General features: G+C 48.0%; 1 protein-coding gene across 3 annotated transcripts in view; it reads left to right on the forward strand.

Moving 5' to 3' along the window:
• DOCK1 (dedicator of cytokinesis 1) overlaps window positions 1–17,017 on the forward strand; it is a 552,732-nt gene that overhangs the window by 136,450 nt on the left and 399,265 nt on the right. For all 3 annotated transcript variants that reach the window (XM_038743481.1, XM_038743482.1, XM_038743483.1), the window contains exons 24-25: window positions 12,531–12,601; window positions 14,783–14,889. In XM_038743481.1, coding sequence (XP_038599409.1) covers window positions 12,531–12,601; window positions 14,783–14,889 — 178 coding nt within the window. The remainder of the gene's footprint in view (window positions 1–12,530; window positions 12,602–14,782; window positions 14,890–17,017) is intronic.

Here is a 17,017-nt window from a genome sequence, read left to right on the forward strand (position 1 = left end):
TGCTGAACATCAAGTGCTGTGTTCCCCTTAAGCTCTTGATATTCACCCCATCTCCAGCCCCACAGCACTTATATCCACATTCATTCATTCAATCCTATTTATTGAGCGCTTACTCTGTGCAGAGCACTGTACTAAGCACTTGGGAAATAAAAGTTGGCAAGAGATAGAGACGGTCCCTACCCAACAGCGGGCTCACAGTCTCGAAAGGGGAGACAGACAACAAAACAAAACATCTTTACCCTCTGCCATTTCCTCAATCAATCAGTGGTTTGTTATTTGTTATTTTATTTGTACATATTTATTCTATTCATTTTATTTTGTTAATATGTTTTGTTTTGTTCTCTGTCTCCCCCTCCTAGACTGTGAGCCCACTGTTGGGTAGGGACCGTCTCTATACGTTGCCAACTTGTACTTCCCAAGTGCTTAGGACAGTGCTCTGCACACAGTAAGCGCTCAATAAATACGACTGAATGAATGAATGGTATTTATTGAGCGCTTACTATGTGCAGAGCACTGTACTAAGCGCTTGGAAGAGTACCATAGAACGGAATTACCAGACACGTTCCCTGCCCATAAGGAGCTTACAGTCTAGAGGGGAACATCTGTAGTACAGTGCTCTGCACACAGTAAGCGCTCAATAAATACGATTGAATGAATGAATCTGCAATCTATTTTAATGTCCATTTCCCCATAGACTGGTAGCTCCTTGTCAGCAGGTATCATATCTTCCCGACTCTATTGTATTTTTTTTTTTAATGGTATTTGTTAGGTGCCTACTATATAGCAGGCACTGTACTAAGCTCTGGATAGAGACAAGCAAATCAGCTTGGACTCAGTCCCTGTCATTCATTAATTAATTAATTCATTCATTCATTCAATCATATATATTGAGCGCTTACTGTGTGCAGAGCACTGGACTAAGCGCTTGGGAAGTACAAGTTGGCAACATGTAGAGACGGTCCCTACCCAACAGTGGGCTCACAGTCTAGAAGGGGGCGAGGTCTGTCCCACATTCACTCATTCATTCAGTCATATTTATTGAGCTCTTCCTGTGTGCCAAGCACTGTACTAAGCGCTTGGGAGAGTACAATACAACATCAAACAGACACATTGCCTTCCCACAACGAGTGGCATTCATAGTCTTAATCCCCATTTTACAGATGAGGTAACTGAGGCACAGAAAATTGAAGTAACTTGCCCAATGTCACACAGCAGTTGAATGGCAGAGCCGGGATTGGAACCCAGGTCCTCGGACTTCCAGGCCTGTGCTCCCTCCACTAGGCCATGTTCCGTTTCTGTTTATTATGATGGCATTTATTAAGTACTTATTATGTGCCAAGCACTGTTCTAAGCGCTGGGGAGGTTACAAAGTGATCAGGTTGTCCCATGGGGGGCTCACAGTCTTAATCCCCATTTTCCAGATGGGGTAACTGAGGCACAGAGAAGTTAAGTGACTTGCCCAAAGTCACACAGCTGACAATTGGCGGAGCCGGGATTTGAACCCATGACCTCTGACTCCAAAGCCCGGGCTCTTTCCACTGAGCCACGCTGCTTCTCACGCTGCTTTTCTGTTGTCTCCTAAGCGCTTAGTACAGTGCCCCGCATGCAGTAAGCGCTCAATACAATCCATTGATCGATTTGATCCACCATTCCTTGTTCCTGGCTCGGATTCGGGTCTCGCTGCCGGAGATTAGAATGATTTTGGCCCGCCTGGATAATTCATTTGCAGATTACATACGTTGTTGCTCAAAATCCTAACTGGAATCAGACTGGTAGTTAGTTCTGTGAGGAGAAATATGTAAATTAATAATGGCTTCATACATTATTCAAGAAAAAGCTTATTTCCTATCATTGATAGCTCTTCTAACCTTACGGGAAGATATGCTAATGGATTTAATGAAAATAATTACCCCGAATATCATCATCAGGAGTGGTATTTTTAGCCCCCGCGACACGAACAATATCACGCTGATGTGAGATACAAAGTACGTCGTTTTGGAGGTGACGGCGGGGGGTTGTTTTAAACAGTTTTGATTAAGGTGACGCTTTAATTAGACGTTTGATCGTTTCCTGTTCACCGGAGAGAACTTGGAACGATGCAAATCAGCATTTCCCAAATCCCCCCGCTTTGAACATTTTTGAACCTTTTTCTCGTCCTGGAGATGCTTGTCATTCCGATCCGATCGGAGCACAGATTGGGGAGTCTGGGGTTGATTAGCTCAGGAATACGTTGCTTTGCCGAGGACTCGATAAAGTGGGGCAGCGTAGCCTGGTGGGAAGAGCCGGGTTGGGAGTCGAGAGACCCGGGTTTAAATCCCAGCTCCGCCGCCGGCCTGCTGTGTGATCTTGGGCGAGTCACTTCACCTCTCGGGGCCTCAGTTTCCTCGTCAGGAGTAAACGGGTAAGATGAAAACGTTCTTTCTGACGGAAGAACCACTGGGGCTGTTCTGCGAGGTGGATGGGCCCGGCTGGAATCCCGCAAAGTGGCCGACTCGGTGGGCGGGGAAGACCACCGTGGTTGCCAAGGCGACCGTCTACAGGGGTCACGGCGCTCCGGTCCAGCATCGGCCCCGTGCTCGCATCCGCTGCCATCAATGTGCCCTGCAGGTCCAAAGCGTCTGTGTGCACTTCACCCGGTGCTGCGCCCCTGCCCGCTAGTGGGATTCGGGAATACAGATTTGTGGGATTCCCAGTGGGAATACAGTGGGCAGGGACCCGAGAGCGCCAGTGGTGCTGGGCAAGCCACTGGCACTAGAAGCAACTCCTCCCCGTGGGGTCTCAGCCCCGGAGTCTCAGGGCTGAGGCTCATCCGTGACAGGAGAATCTTCGGGTTTTCCTTGTGTGTCCATCTGTGTCTTCCCGTTGGAGCTAAGGATGGTGTCTTTGTCAGCTTCCTCCTCTTTTCTTTTTTCTTTTTATGGTATTAAGTGCTTACTATGTGCCAGGCACTGTACTAAGTGCTGGGGTAGATACACGCTATTCAGATTGGGCACCATCTAAGCCCCGCGTGGGGCTCCCGGTCTTAATCCCCATTTTACAGATGAGGGAACTGAGATCCAGAGAATAATAATAATGATGATGGCATTTGTTAAGCGCTTACTATGTGCAAAGCACTGTTATAAGTGCTGGGGGGATACAAGGTAATCAAGGTTGTCCCACGTGGGGCTCACAGTCTTAATCCCCATTTTACAGATGAGGGAACTGAGGCTAGAGAAGTTAAGTGGCTTGCCCAAGGTCACACAGCAGACATGTGGCGGAGCCGGAATTCGAACCCATGACCTCTGACTCCCAAGCCCGTGTTCTTTCCACCGAGCCAGAGAAGTGATGTGACTGGCCCAAGCTCACATATGGCTCAGTGGAAAGAGCCCGGGCTTTGGAGTCAGAGGTCATGGGTTCAAATCCCGGCTCTGCCGCTTGTCAGCTGTGTGACTTTGGGCAAGTCACTTAACTTCTCTGTACTTCCCAAGCGCTTAGTACAGTGCTCTGCACATAGTAAGCGCTCAATAAATACGATTGATCATCATCAATCGTATTTATTGAGCGCTTACTACGTGCAGAGCACTGTACTAAGCGCTTGGGAAGTACAAATTGGCAACATATAGAGACAGTCCCTACCCAACAGTGGGCTCACAGTCTAAAAGATTGATTGATTGATTCTCTATGCCACAGTTCCCTCATCTGGAAAATGGGGATGAAGACTGTGAGCCCCCCGTGGGACAACCGGATCACCTTGTAACCTCCCCAGCGCTTAGAACAGTGCCTTGCACATAGTAAGCGCTTAACAAATGCCATCATTATTATTATTATTAAGTGGCAGGGCCGGGATTAGAACCCAGGTCCTCTGATGACCAAGCGTGGGCTCTTTCCACTAGGCCACGTTGCTTCCCTCCTCCAGCAGCTGCAGCCTGCCCATGCCGCTGGTGGTGTCCCCATGGCCGCTGGCCTGATTCTCCCCTCACACTGGTCTGGCCGCCCCCCAAGAATCCCGCTCCTGTGGCATGGCGGGTGGACGGCTGGGTGGGGGCGTCAGCCGGGTTGGGGTGGCGGCTCCTCCTCATCATCATCAATCGTATTTATTGAGCGCTTACTATGTGCAGAGCACTGAACTCATCCCATTCATTCATTGTCGTATTTAATGAGCACTTACTGTGTGCACAGCACTGTATTAAATCAATCAATCAATCAATCATATTTATTGAGCACTTACTATGTGCAGAGCACTGTACTAAGCGCTTGGAAAGTACGAGTTGGCAACATATAGAGACGGTCCCTACCCAACAGTGGGCTCACAGTCTAAAAGGGGGAAGCACACTAACAAAATAAAATAAATAGAATAGATATGTACAAGTAAAATCAATCAATCAACAAATAGAGTAATAAATATGTGCAAACATATATACATATATACAGGTGCTGTGGGGAAGGGAAGGAGGTAAGCTTGGAAAAGCTTGGAAAGTACAAATTGGCAACAAATAGAGACAATCACTACCCAATGCGCTCACAGTTTAGAAGGGGGGAGACAGACAACAAAACAAAGCAAGTGGACAGGCATCAATAGCATCAATGTAAATAAATAGAATTATAGATCTATATATTCATTCATTCAATCGTATTTATGGAGCGCTTACTGTGTGCAGAGCACTGTACTAAGAGCTTGGAAAGTACAAATGGGCAACAAATAGAGACAATCCCTATCCAACAGGCTCACAGTTTAGAAGGGGGGAGGCAGACAACAAAACAAAGCAAGTGGACAGGCATCAATAGCATCAAAATAAATAGAATTATAGATCTATATATTCATCATTCATTCAATCATATTTATGGAGCGCTTACTGTGTGCAGAGCACTGTACTAAGAGCTTGGAAAGTACCAATTGGCAACAAATAGAGACAATCCCTACCCAATGGGTTCACAGTTTAGAAGGGGGGAGACAGATAACAAAACAAAGTAAGTGGACAGGCATCAATAGCATCAATGTAAATAAATAGAATTATAGATCTATATATTCATTCATTCAATTGTATTGAGTGCTTACTGTGTGCAGAGCACTGTACTAAGAGCTTGGAAAGTACAAATTGGCAACAAATAGAGACAATCCCTACCCAGCGGGCTCACAGTTTAGAAGGGGGGAGACAGACAACAAAACAAAGCAAGTGGGCAGGTATCAATAGCATCAATGTAAATAAATAGAATTATAGATCTATACATTCATTCAATCATATTTATGGAGCGCTTACTGTGTGCAGAGCACTGTACTAAGAGCTTGGAAAGTACAAATTGGCAACAAATAGAGACAATCCCTACCCAACGAGCTCACAGTTTAGAAGGGAGGAGACAGATAACAAAACAAAGCAAGTGGACAGGCATCAATAGCATCAATGTAAATAAATATAATTATATATATATAGTTAATAAAATAAATAGAATAATGAATATGTACATATATACACAAGTGCTGTGGGGCAGGAAGGGGGGTAGAGTAGAGAGAGGGTGTAGAGGTGATGGGGATGGAAGGAGGAGCAGAGGAAAAGGAGGGCTCAGTCTGGGAAGGCCTACTGGAGGAGGTGAGCTCTCAGTAGGGCCCTGAAGGGAGGAAGAGAGCTAGCTTGGCGGATGGGCAAAGGGAGGGCATTCCGGGCCCGGGGGATGATGTGGGCTGGGGGTCGACGGCGGACAGGCGAGAACGAGGCCCAGTGAGGAGGTGAGTGGTGGCAGAGGAGCGGAGGGTGCGGGCTGGGCTGGAGAAGGACAGAAGGGAGGGGAGGTAGGAGGGGGAGAGGGGATGGATGGACAGCCTGGAAGCCCAGGGTGAGGAGTTTTTGCCTGATTCGAAGGTTGATAGGCAACCACTGGAGATTTTTGAGTATTGGGGTTCCGGGGGTTTGGAGAGCCAGCTGGAGCAGAGCTACATTGGCTTCTGGGAGCACACACTCACACTCTCAGACAGACGCACACACACACACACACACACACACACACACACACACTCACTCACTCACTCACTCACTCACTCACTCACTGCCCCTCTCCCCCCAACCCCCCAGCCCACACATACTCTCTGTCTCCCTGTTCTTTCTGTCTCTGGGTCTTTCTGCGTGTCCCTCTGTCCGTCTCCGCCTCTGCGTTCCATGCATCCTCATAATAATAATAATAATGGCATTTATTAAGCGCTTACTATGTGCAAAGCACTGTTCTAAGCGCTGGGGAGGTTACAAGGTGATCAGGTTATCCCATGGGGGGCTCACAGTCTGAACCCCCGTTTTACAGATGAAGGAACTGAGGCACAGAGAAGTTAAGTGACTTGCCCAAGGTCACACAGCAGGCAGTTGGCGGAGCCAGGATTTGAACCGGTGACCTCTGACTCCAAAGCCCGGGCTCTTTCCACTGAGCCACGCTGCTTCGTATAATACAATAATAATAATTGTACAATAATAATGATGGTATTTGTTAAGTGCTTACAATGTGTCGAGCACTGTTCTAAGCGCTGGGGTAGATACAGGGTAATCAGGTTGTCCCTTGTGGGGCTCACAGTCGCAATCCCCGTTTTGCAGATGAGGGAACTGAGTCATCGAGAAGTGAAGTGACTTGCCCAAAGTCACACAGCTGACAAGTGGCGGAGCTGAGATTAGAACCCAGGACCTCTGGCTCCTAAGCCCGGGCTCTTTCCACTAAGCCACGCTGGCTCCTCCTCATCTGTTCCCGCCCCATCAAAATGCTTTCAGTGCTTTACAGAGAAGTAGCGTGGCTCAGTGGAAAGAGCCCGGGCTTTGGAGTCAGAGGTCATGGGTTCGAATGCCGGCTCCTCCACGTGCCTGCTGTGTGACCTTGGGCAAGTCACGTAACTTCTCTGAGCTTCAGTTACCTCATCTGTAAAATGAGGATTAAGACTGTGAGCCCCACGTGGGACGACTTGATCCCATTGTATCCCCCCAGCGCTTAGAACAGTGCTTTGCACATAGTAAGCGCTTAACAAATGCCATTATTATTATTATTATTATTTCAATCAGTCAATCAATCAATGGTATTTATTGAGTACATACTAAGCGCTTAGGAGAGTACGGTACGGTTCATCTGTACAGTCTTTTAGACTGTGAGCCCACTGTTGGGTAGGGACTGTCTCTATATGTTGCCAATTTGTACTTCCCAAGCGCTTAGTACAGTGCTCTGCACATTGTAAGCGCTCAATAAATACGATTGATGATGATAATGATCTGTAAAATGGGGATTGGGACAGTGTTCCCCACCTGGGACAGGATCTGTGTGCAATTCGATTTGCTTGTACCCACCCCAGCGCTTAGTACAGTGCCTGGCTCATAGTAAGCGCCTAACAATGCCATCATTATTATTATTACAGTTCAACAGAGTGGGTTAGGCACAGCGAGCTTACTGTCTAGAGGGGGAGATGGACATGAATATAATTAATATAAATAAGTAAATTATGGGTGTGGACATAAGAGAAGCAGCGTGGCTCGGAGGGCTTGGGAGCCAGAGGTCATGGGTTCTAATCCCGGCTCTGACACTTGTCAGCTGGGTGACTTTGGGCAAGTCACTTCACTTCTTTGGGCCTCAGTTACCTCATCTGTAAAATGGGGATGAAGACTGTGAGCCCCACGTGGGACAACGTGATCACCTTGTATCCCCCCCCCCCCCCCCCCCCCCAGCGCTTAGGACAGTGCTTGGCACATAGTAAGCACTTAACAAATGCCATCATTATTATAAGTGCTGTGCGGCTGAGCGAGGAGTGAATTCCAACTGTTCAAAAAGCACGGATCCGCGTGCATAGTGCTGTCTTGGCGGTGTGCCGTGTTTCGGGGTGGCTCTGAGAATGCTCACAGCGTGGCTCAGTGGCAAGAGCCCGGGCTTTGGAGTCAGAGGTCATGGGTTCAAATCCCGGCTCTGCCAATTGTCAGCTGTGTGACTTTGGGCAAGTCACTTCACTTCTCTGGGCCTCAGTTCCCTCATCTGTAAAATGGGGATGAACTGTGAGCCCCCCGTGGGGCAACCTGATCACCTTTAACCTCCCCAGCGCTTAGAACAGTGCTTTGCACATAGTAAGCACTTAATAAATGCCATCATTATTATTATTGTTATTTGGGCAAGTCACTTAACTTCTCTGGGCCTCAGTTCCCTCATCTGTAAAATGGGGATGAAGACTGTGAGCCCCCCGTGGGACAACCTGATCACCTTGTAACCTCCCCAGCGCTTAGAACAGTGCTTTGCACATAGTAAGCGCTTAATAAATGCCATCATCATTATTATTATTATTTGGGCAAGTCACTTAACTTCTCTGGGCCTCAGTTCCCTCATCTGTAAAATGGGGATGAAGACTGTGAGCCCCCCGTGGGACAACCTGATCACCTTGTAACCTCCCCAGCGCTTAGAACGGTGCTTTGCACATAGTAAGCGCTTAATACATGCCATCGTTATTATAATTTGGGCAAGTCACTTAACTTCTCTGGGCCTCAGTTCCCTGATCTGTAAAATGGGGATGAAGACTGAGCCCCCTGTGAACCTGATCACCTTGTAACCTCTCCAGTGCTTAGAACAGTGCTTTGCACATAGTAAGCGCTTAATAAATGCCCTCATTATTATTATTATTATTATTATCAGATGGGGCCAGGCTCCGAGTACGCGCTCCCGTCAGACGGAGCTGGACCGTGGTAGCTATGAAGAAACGCCCCGATCAGAAGGTGCCGGGCTGGGGTGGCTCCAAAGACGGGCGGCAGTCAGAGCCGTACTGTCATAGCTTCAAGGACAGCAGCGTGGCTCAGTGAAAAGAGCACGGGCTTTGGAGTCAGGGGTCATGGGTTCGAATCCCGACTCCACCACATGACGGCTGTGTGATCTTGGGCAAGTCACTTAACTTCTCTGAGCCTCAGTTACCTCATCTGTAAAATGGGGATTGATTGTGAGCCCCACGTGGGGCAACTTGATCACCTTGCATCCCCCCCAGCGCTTAGAACAGTGCTCTGCACATAGTAGGTGCTTAACAAATGACATCATTACTATTACTACCCACCTGTCAGACGGAGCCGGGCCACGATAGCTCTGGGAACACGCCCCGATCAGAAGGAGCCGGGCTGGGGTGGCTCTGAGAAGGCACGCTGATCAATCAATATCAATCAATCGTATTTATTGAGAGCTTACTGTGTGCAGGGCACTGTACTAAGCACTTGGGAAGTTCAATTTGGCAACATATAGAGACAGTCCCTACCCAACAGTGGGCTCACAGCCTAAAATCAATCAATCAATCAATCAATCGTATTTATTGAGCGCTTACTGTGTGCAATAGAGACAGTCCCTACCCAACAGTGGGCTCACAGTCTAAAATCAATCAATCAATCAATCGTATTTATTGAGCGCTTACTGTGTGCAGAGCACTGTACTAAGCGCTTGGGGAAGTCCAAGTTGGCAACATATAGAGACGGTCCCTACCCAACAGTGGGCTCACAGTCTAAAATCAATCAATCAATCAATCAATCGTATTTATTGAGTGCTTACTGTGTGGAATAGAGACAGTCCCTACCCAACAGTGGGCTCACAGTCTAAAATCAATCAATCAATCAATCAATCGTATTTATTGAGCGCTTACTGTGTGCAGAGCACTGTACTAAGCGCTTGGGGAAGTCCAAGTTGGCAACATATAGAGACGGTCCCTACCCAACAGTGGGCTCACAGTCTAAAAGGGGGAGACAGAGAACAAAACCAAACCTACTAACAAAATAAAATAGAATAAATAGAATAAAAGGCTGATCAGACCGAGTCAGGCCGTCATAGCTCTGAGGACACCCGCCCATCAGACGGAGCCGGGCCGTGGTGGCTCCGAGATCACGCGCCCATCAGACGGAGCCGGGCCAGCGTGTCTCCAACAAGGCCCACCGATCAGACAGAGCTGGGCCGCGGTGGTTTTGAGAACCAAGCGCTTAGTACAGTGCTCTGCACACAGTAAGCGCTCAATAAATATGATTGAATGAACGAATGAATGAGCACCTACCAATCAGACGGAGCCGGGCCGGGTTGGTTCCGAGATTGCCTACCAACAATAATAATGATAATGCTATTTGTTAAGCGCTTACTACGTGCAAAGCACCATTCTAAGCGCTGGGGGGGATACAAAGTGATCAGGTTGTCCCACCTGGGGCCCACAGTCTTCATCCCCATTTTACAGATGAGGTAACTGAGGCCCAGAGAAGTCACGTGACTTGCCCAAAGTCACACAGCTGACAAGTGGCGGAGCCGGGATTTGAACCCATGACCTCTGACTCCCAAGCCCGGGTTCTTTCCACTGAGCCACGCTGGGCCAAACGGGTGGTGGGCTAATGCTCTCTGCCCATGGTGGCTTCCCCGGGCAGGGACTGAGGGGCAATGCCGCAGTGAGCTGGCTTGGAGCCATGAGCCTCCCTGAGTTTTTTTCTTTTTATGGTTTTTGTTCATCATCATCATCAATCGTATTTATTGAGCGCTTACTGTGTGCAGAGCACTGTACTAAGCGCTTGGGAAGTACAAGTTGGCAATATATAGAGATAGTCCCTACCCAACAGTGGGCTCACAGTCTAAAAGACTATCTCTCTCCCCCTGTCTCTTTCTCCTCTCTCTCTTTATTTATATTAATAATAATAATTATGGTATTTGTTGAGCGCTTACTATGTGCCAGGAACTCTTCTAAGCACTGTAGTAGATGCAAGATAAGTAGAAGCACATAGAGAAGCAGCGTGGCTCAGTGGAAGGGGCACGGGCTTTGGGTTCAAATCCCAGCTCCGCCATTGTCAGGTGTGTGACCTTGAGCAAGTCACTTAACCACTCTGGGCCTCAGTGATCTCATCTGTAAAATGGGGATTAAGACTGTGAGCCCTACCCAACAGTGGGCTCACAGTCTAAAAGGGGGACTGTGTGTTGTTCAGTCCTTATCGTGTGCCAGGCACTGTACTAAGCACTGGGATAGATACAAGGTATTCAGTTTGGATACAGTCCGTGTCCCACATGGGGCTCACAGTCTTAATCTCCCGTTTACAGGTGAGGTAACTGAGGCCCAGAGAAGTTAAGTGACCTGCCCAGGGTCACATAGCAGACAGGTGGCAGAGCCGGGATTAGAACCCAGGTCCTTGTGATTCCCAGGCCCGTTCTCTATCCACTAGGCCACGCTGCTGGTCTTGGCCGAGTTGGCGTAGGGTTGTTGGTATCATCCCTTGTAACCTCCCCAGCGCTTAGAACAGTGCTTTGCACATAGTAAGCGCTTAATAAATGCCATTATTATTGTTATTATTATCATCCCATCCCCTTCTAGACTGTGAGCCCACTGTTGGGTAGGGACCATCGCTATATGTTGCCAACCTGTACTTTCCAAGCGCTTCGTACAGTGCTCTGCACACAGTAAGCGCTCAATAAATATGATTGAATGAATGACTGAATCCCAGAGAAACAGCGTGGTTTAGTGGAAAGAGCCCGGGCTTGGGAGTCAGAGGACGTGGGTTCTAATCCCGGCCCCACCACTTGTCTGCTATGTGACCTTGGGCAAGCCACTTCACTTCTGTACCTCATTTATCTCCTCTGTAAAATGGGGATTGACTGTGAGCTCCACGTTGGACAACCTGATTACCTCGTATCTGCCCCAACGCTTGGCACATAATGAGCGCTTAACAGATACCATTATTTTTATTGTTATCGCATGGTGTCGGTGCTCAATGACTATAATAATAATAAGCTCTTGCTATGTGCAAAGCACTGTTCTAAGCACTGGGGAAGTTACAAGGTGATCAGGTTGTCCCACGGGGGGGCTCACCGTCTTAATCCCCATTTTGCAGATGAGGTAACTGAGGTCCAGAGAACTGAAGTGACTTGCCCAAAGTCACACAGCTGACAATTGGCGGAGCCGGGATTTGAACCCATAACCTCTGACTCCAAAGCTCGTGCTCTTTCCACTGAGACACGCTGCTTCTTAATAGGTGGTATTGACTGAGTGTTGGTGGCTGCAGAGCACTGTATTAAGTGTTTGAGCACCATTTTAAGGTGCTTGAGTACTGCTGGTTCATTCATTCACTTATTCAGTCGTATTTATTGAGCGCTTACTGTGCGCAAAGCATCGGTTCCACTTGGACCCTCCAAAAGAGGCCAAGGCCCCAAGCGTGGGTGTGTTCTGGGGAATGGGGCACTGGGCGTCTCCCTCAGAGCCATGGAGGAGGGCTGTAGTGGGTCCCCCTCCCCATCCCCCCCACCTTTCCTCCTTCCCTTCCCCACAGCACCTGTATATATGTATATATGTTTGTACATATTTATTACTCTATTTATTTATTTATTTTACTTGTACATATCTATTCTATGTATTTTATTTTGTTAGTATGTTTGGTTTTGTTCTCTGTCTCCCCCTTCTAGACTGTGAGCCCACTGTTGGGTAGGGACTGTCTCTAGATGTTGCCAACTTGTACTTCCCAAGCGCTTAGTACAGTGCTCTGCACATAGTAAGCGCTCAACAAATACGATTGATGTTGATGATGTTGATGTTAATTGTGGCTCCCCCGGCTGCTTCTTTCCAGGGCGCCGCGCTGAAGTTCTTGCCGACCATCGTTAACGACGTGAAGCTCGTGTTCGATCCCAAGGAGCTGAGGTGAACACCCCACCTTCCCCCTTTTTCCTTGTTTTAATCGTATTAAGCGCTTGCTCTGTGGCAAGCACGGTTTGAGAGTTGGGGCACATACAAGTTAATTGGGACAGAGTGCCTTTCATTCATTCATTCATTCATTCATTCATTCAATCGTATTTATTGAGCGCTTACTGTGTGCAGAGCACTGGACTAATATTTATTCTATTTATTTTATTTTGTTAATATGTTTTGTTTTGTTCTCCGTCTCCCCCTTCTAGGCTGTGAGCCCACTGTTGGGTAGGGACCGTCTCTATATGTTGCCAACTTGTACTTCCCAAGCGCTTAGTACAGTGCTCTGCACACAGTAAGTGCTCAGTAAATACAATTGAATGAATGAATGAATGAGTACAAGTCGGCTACATATAGAGACGGTCCCTACCCAGCAACGGGCTCACAGTCTAGAAGGGGGAGACAGATAATAAAACAAAACATGTGGACAGGTGTCAAGTCATCACACTAATAGGTAATAGATAAATAAATAATAGATAATAATAATAATAATGGCATTAATTAAGCGCTTACTATGTGCAAAGCACTGTTCTAAGCGCTGGAGAGATTACAAGGTGATCAGGTTGTCCCACGGGGGGCTCACAGTCTTCATCCCCACTTTACAGATGAGGTGACTGAGGCCTAGAGAAGTGAAGTGACTTGCCCAAAGTCACCCAGCTGACAAGTGGCGGAGCCGGGATTTGAACCCATGACTTCTGGCTCCAAAGCCCTTGCTCTTCCCACTGGGCCACACCGCTTATATAGATAGTATATTATCTATAATAATAATAGATAATTAAATAAATAATAAATACAAAATAAATAGATAATAGTCCCTCTTGGGCTCCCTGGTTAAGTAGGAGAGAAAGCAGGTATGGAAACCCCATTTTACCATTGAGGAAATGGAGGCGTAGAGAAATAACGTGATTTGCCCAGGGTCGCTGAGTAAGCTAGTGGCAGAGCTGCTTCTCTCCCCTGTGAGCCCCCCGTGGGACAACCTGATCACCTTTTAAGCTCCCCAGCACTTACAACAGTGCTTTGCACATAGTAAGCGCTTCATAAATGCCATCATCATCGTCATCATCATTCAGTCGCATTTCGTGAGCACTTGCTGTGTTCCGAGCACTGTCATCTCGGCTCCACCAATTGTCAGCTGTGTGACCTGGGGCGAGTCACTTCACTTCTCTGTGCCTCAGTTATCTCATCTGTAAAATGGGGACGAAGACTGTGTGAGCCCCACGTGGGACAACCTGATCACCTTGTATCCTCCCCAGCGCTTAGAACAGTGCTTTGCTCATAGTAAGTGCTTAATAAATGCCATCATCATCATCATCATTATTCAATCGCATTTATTGAGCACTTACTGTGATCAGAGGCTACCAGTCAATCTGCGCATCAGGCAGAAACTCCTCACCCTGGACTTCAAGGCTGTCCATCACCTCACCCCCTCCTACCTCACCTCCCTTCTCTCCTTCTACAGCCCAGCCCACACCGGGCCTCGCTCTCGCCTGTCCCACCGTCGACCCCCGGCCCACGTTCTCCCCCTGGCCTGGAATGCCCTCCTTCCGTCCATCCGCCAAGCTCGCTCTCTTCCTCCCTTCAAGGCCCTACTGAGAGCTCACCTCCTCCAGGAGGCCTTCCCAGACTGAGCCCCTTCCTTCCTCTCCCCCTCGTCCCCCTCTCCATCTCCCCCGTCTTACCTCCTTCCCTTCCCCACAGCACCTGTATATACGTATATATGTTTGTACATAGTTATTACTCTATTTATTTATTTATTTTACTTGTACATATCTATTCTATTTATTTTATTTTGTTAGTATGTTTGGTTTTGTCTCCCCGGTTTAGACTGTGAGCCCACTGTTGGGTAGGGACTGTCTCTATATGTTGCCAATTTGTACTTCCTAAGCGCTTAGTACAGTGCTCTGCACACAGTAAGCACTCAATAAATATGATTGATGATGACGATGATCAGAGCAATGTCATGTCTAAATTGTAAGTCACGCATAAATCATGTCTCCTGTTCTGAGAGCAATTCAGAGCCTTCATCAGAGGCTTTGAGTCTCACCATGGCCAGCCCCTTTCCTGTTGGTCAGAGGAAGGGGGACAGGACGCTGGCACCGTTCGGTGCCCTCACCCCGCCCATCCCTTTCTCCCCAGCAAAATGTTCACCGAGTTCACCCTGAAGGTGCCGCCGGGCTGGTTGACTGTTCAGAAGCTGCAGTGCCTGACCGAAATTGTCCACAGTGACCTCTTCACCCAGCATGGTGAGTCAAGGCCTTCTTCCCCGCCCTCCTCTGCTGGGCCACGTCCATCCCCCTTCCTTCCTCTCCCCCTCGTCCCCCTCTCCATCCCCCCCATCTTACCTCCTTCCCTTCCCCACAGCACCTGTATATATGTATATATGTTTGTACATATTTCTTACTCTATTTATTTATTTATTTATTTTGTACATATCTATTCTATTTATTTTATTTTGTTAGTATGTTTGGTTTTGTCCTCTGTCTCCCCCTTTTAGACTGTGAGCCCACTGTTGGGTAGGGACCGTCTCTATATGTTGCCAATTTGTACTTCCCAAGCGCTTAGTACAGTGCTCTGCACATAGTAAGCGCTCAATAAATACGATTGATGATGATGATCCCCGCTGGGTCCCCGTCGAGACCGGCTGATGCCCCAGCCGGTCCGGACCTCTGCTCCACAGGAGGGTGACCGGGGCCGGACGGGAGGCTAGTGGGGTATCCAGAAAGGAGGCTGGAAGAGAGGCCTGCGGGGGGTGGCTTGAGGAAAGGCCAGTGGGGAGACTTCGGGGGTGGCTGGAGGGGAGACTGGAAGGGGAAATGGGGGTGGAGAGGGCTGATGGACAGGCTGGAAAGGAGCTAAAGATTGCCGGGGGGATGGCAGGGAGATGGGAGAGGAGGCTGGAAGAGAGGATTGGGTGGGGATCAATCAATCAATCAATCAATCGCATTTATTGAGCGCTTACTGTGTGCAGAGCACTGTACTAAGCGCTTGGGAAATACAAGTTGGCAACATATACAGTCATCATCATCATCAACCGTATTTATTGAGCGCTTACAATGTGCAGAGCGCTGTACTAAGCGCTTGGGAAGTACAAGTTGGCAACATATAGAGACAGTCCCTACCCAACAGTGGGCTCACAGTCTAAAAGAAAATTTTATCTCAGCACTCTTAGGTGATCCATTCTAGACCCTCCTAGGTATTTACAATCTATTTTTAAACTCTCATACCAGAGAGGGGATTAGAAGCCAGGCCACCAGCCTTTCAAGGCTGTTACTTTCCCTCTGAGCCACCACAGGCCTCACCCAACAGTCCCTACCCAACAGTGGGCTCACAGTCTAAAAGGGGGAGACAGAGAACAAAACCAAACATACTAACAAAATAAAATGAATAGATATGTACAAGTAAAATAAATAAATAATGCAGCGGGAAGACAAGAGAGGAGGCTGGAAGGGGGTTTGGGGAGGGGGAATGACTGTAAGGCTGGAGAAGGAGCTGGAAGAGGGGTTGGGGCAGGGCGGTGGGTTGTCTGGAGAGGAGGCTGGAAGAAGAGTTGTGGGGGGGTGCAGGGAGGCCGGAGAGGAGGCCAGAAGAGGGGTTGGGATGGAGGGAAGGGTGAAGAAGAGCAGCGTGGCTCAGTGGAAAGAGCCCGGGCTTTGGAGTCAGAGGTCATGGGTTCAAATCCCAGCTCCGCCAACTGTCAGCTGCGTGACTTTGGGCAAATCACTTAACTTCTCTGTGCCGCAGTTCCCTCATCTGTAAAATGGGGATGAAGACTGTGAGCCCCCCCCGTGGGACAACCTGATCACCTTGTATCCTCCCCAGCGCTTAGAACAGTGCTTTGCCCATAGTAAGCGCTTAATAAATGCCATTATTATTATTAAATTATGTGGGACAACCTGATCACCTTGTATCCTCCCCAGCACTTAGAACAGTGCCTTGCACATAGTAAGCACTTAATAAATGCCATTATTATTATTAAATTATGTGGAACAACCTGATCACCTTGTATCCCCCCAGCGCTTAGAACAGTGCTTTACACATAGTAAGCGCTTAACAAATGCCATTAAAAAAAAAAAAAAAGGGGCCGGAAGAGGGGCTGGGAGGGCACAGTGGGAAGGCCGAGAGGAGGCTCTATATGTCTGTACAGATTTATTACTCTATTTTACCTGTACATATTTACTATTCTATTTATTTTATTTTGTTAATATGTTTCGTTTTGTTGTCTGTCTCCCCCTTCTAGACTGTGAGCCCGCTGTTGGGTAGGGACCGTCTCTATATGTTGCCAACTTGTACTTCCCAAGCACTTAGTACAGTGCTCTGCACACAGTAAGCGCTCAATAAATACGATTGAATGAACGAATGAGGCTAGAAGAG

The sequence above is a fragment of the Tachyglossus aculeatus genome, chromosome 3 (genome assembly GCF_015852505.1).
Source record: "Tachyglossus aculeatus isolate mTacAcu1 chromosome 3, mTacAcu1.pri, whole genome shotgun sequence".
NCBI lineage: Eukaryota > Metazoa > Chordata > Mammalia > Monotremata > Tachyglossidae > Tachyglossus > Tachyglossus aculeatus.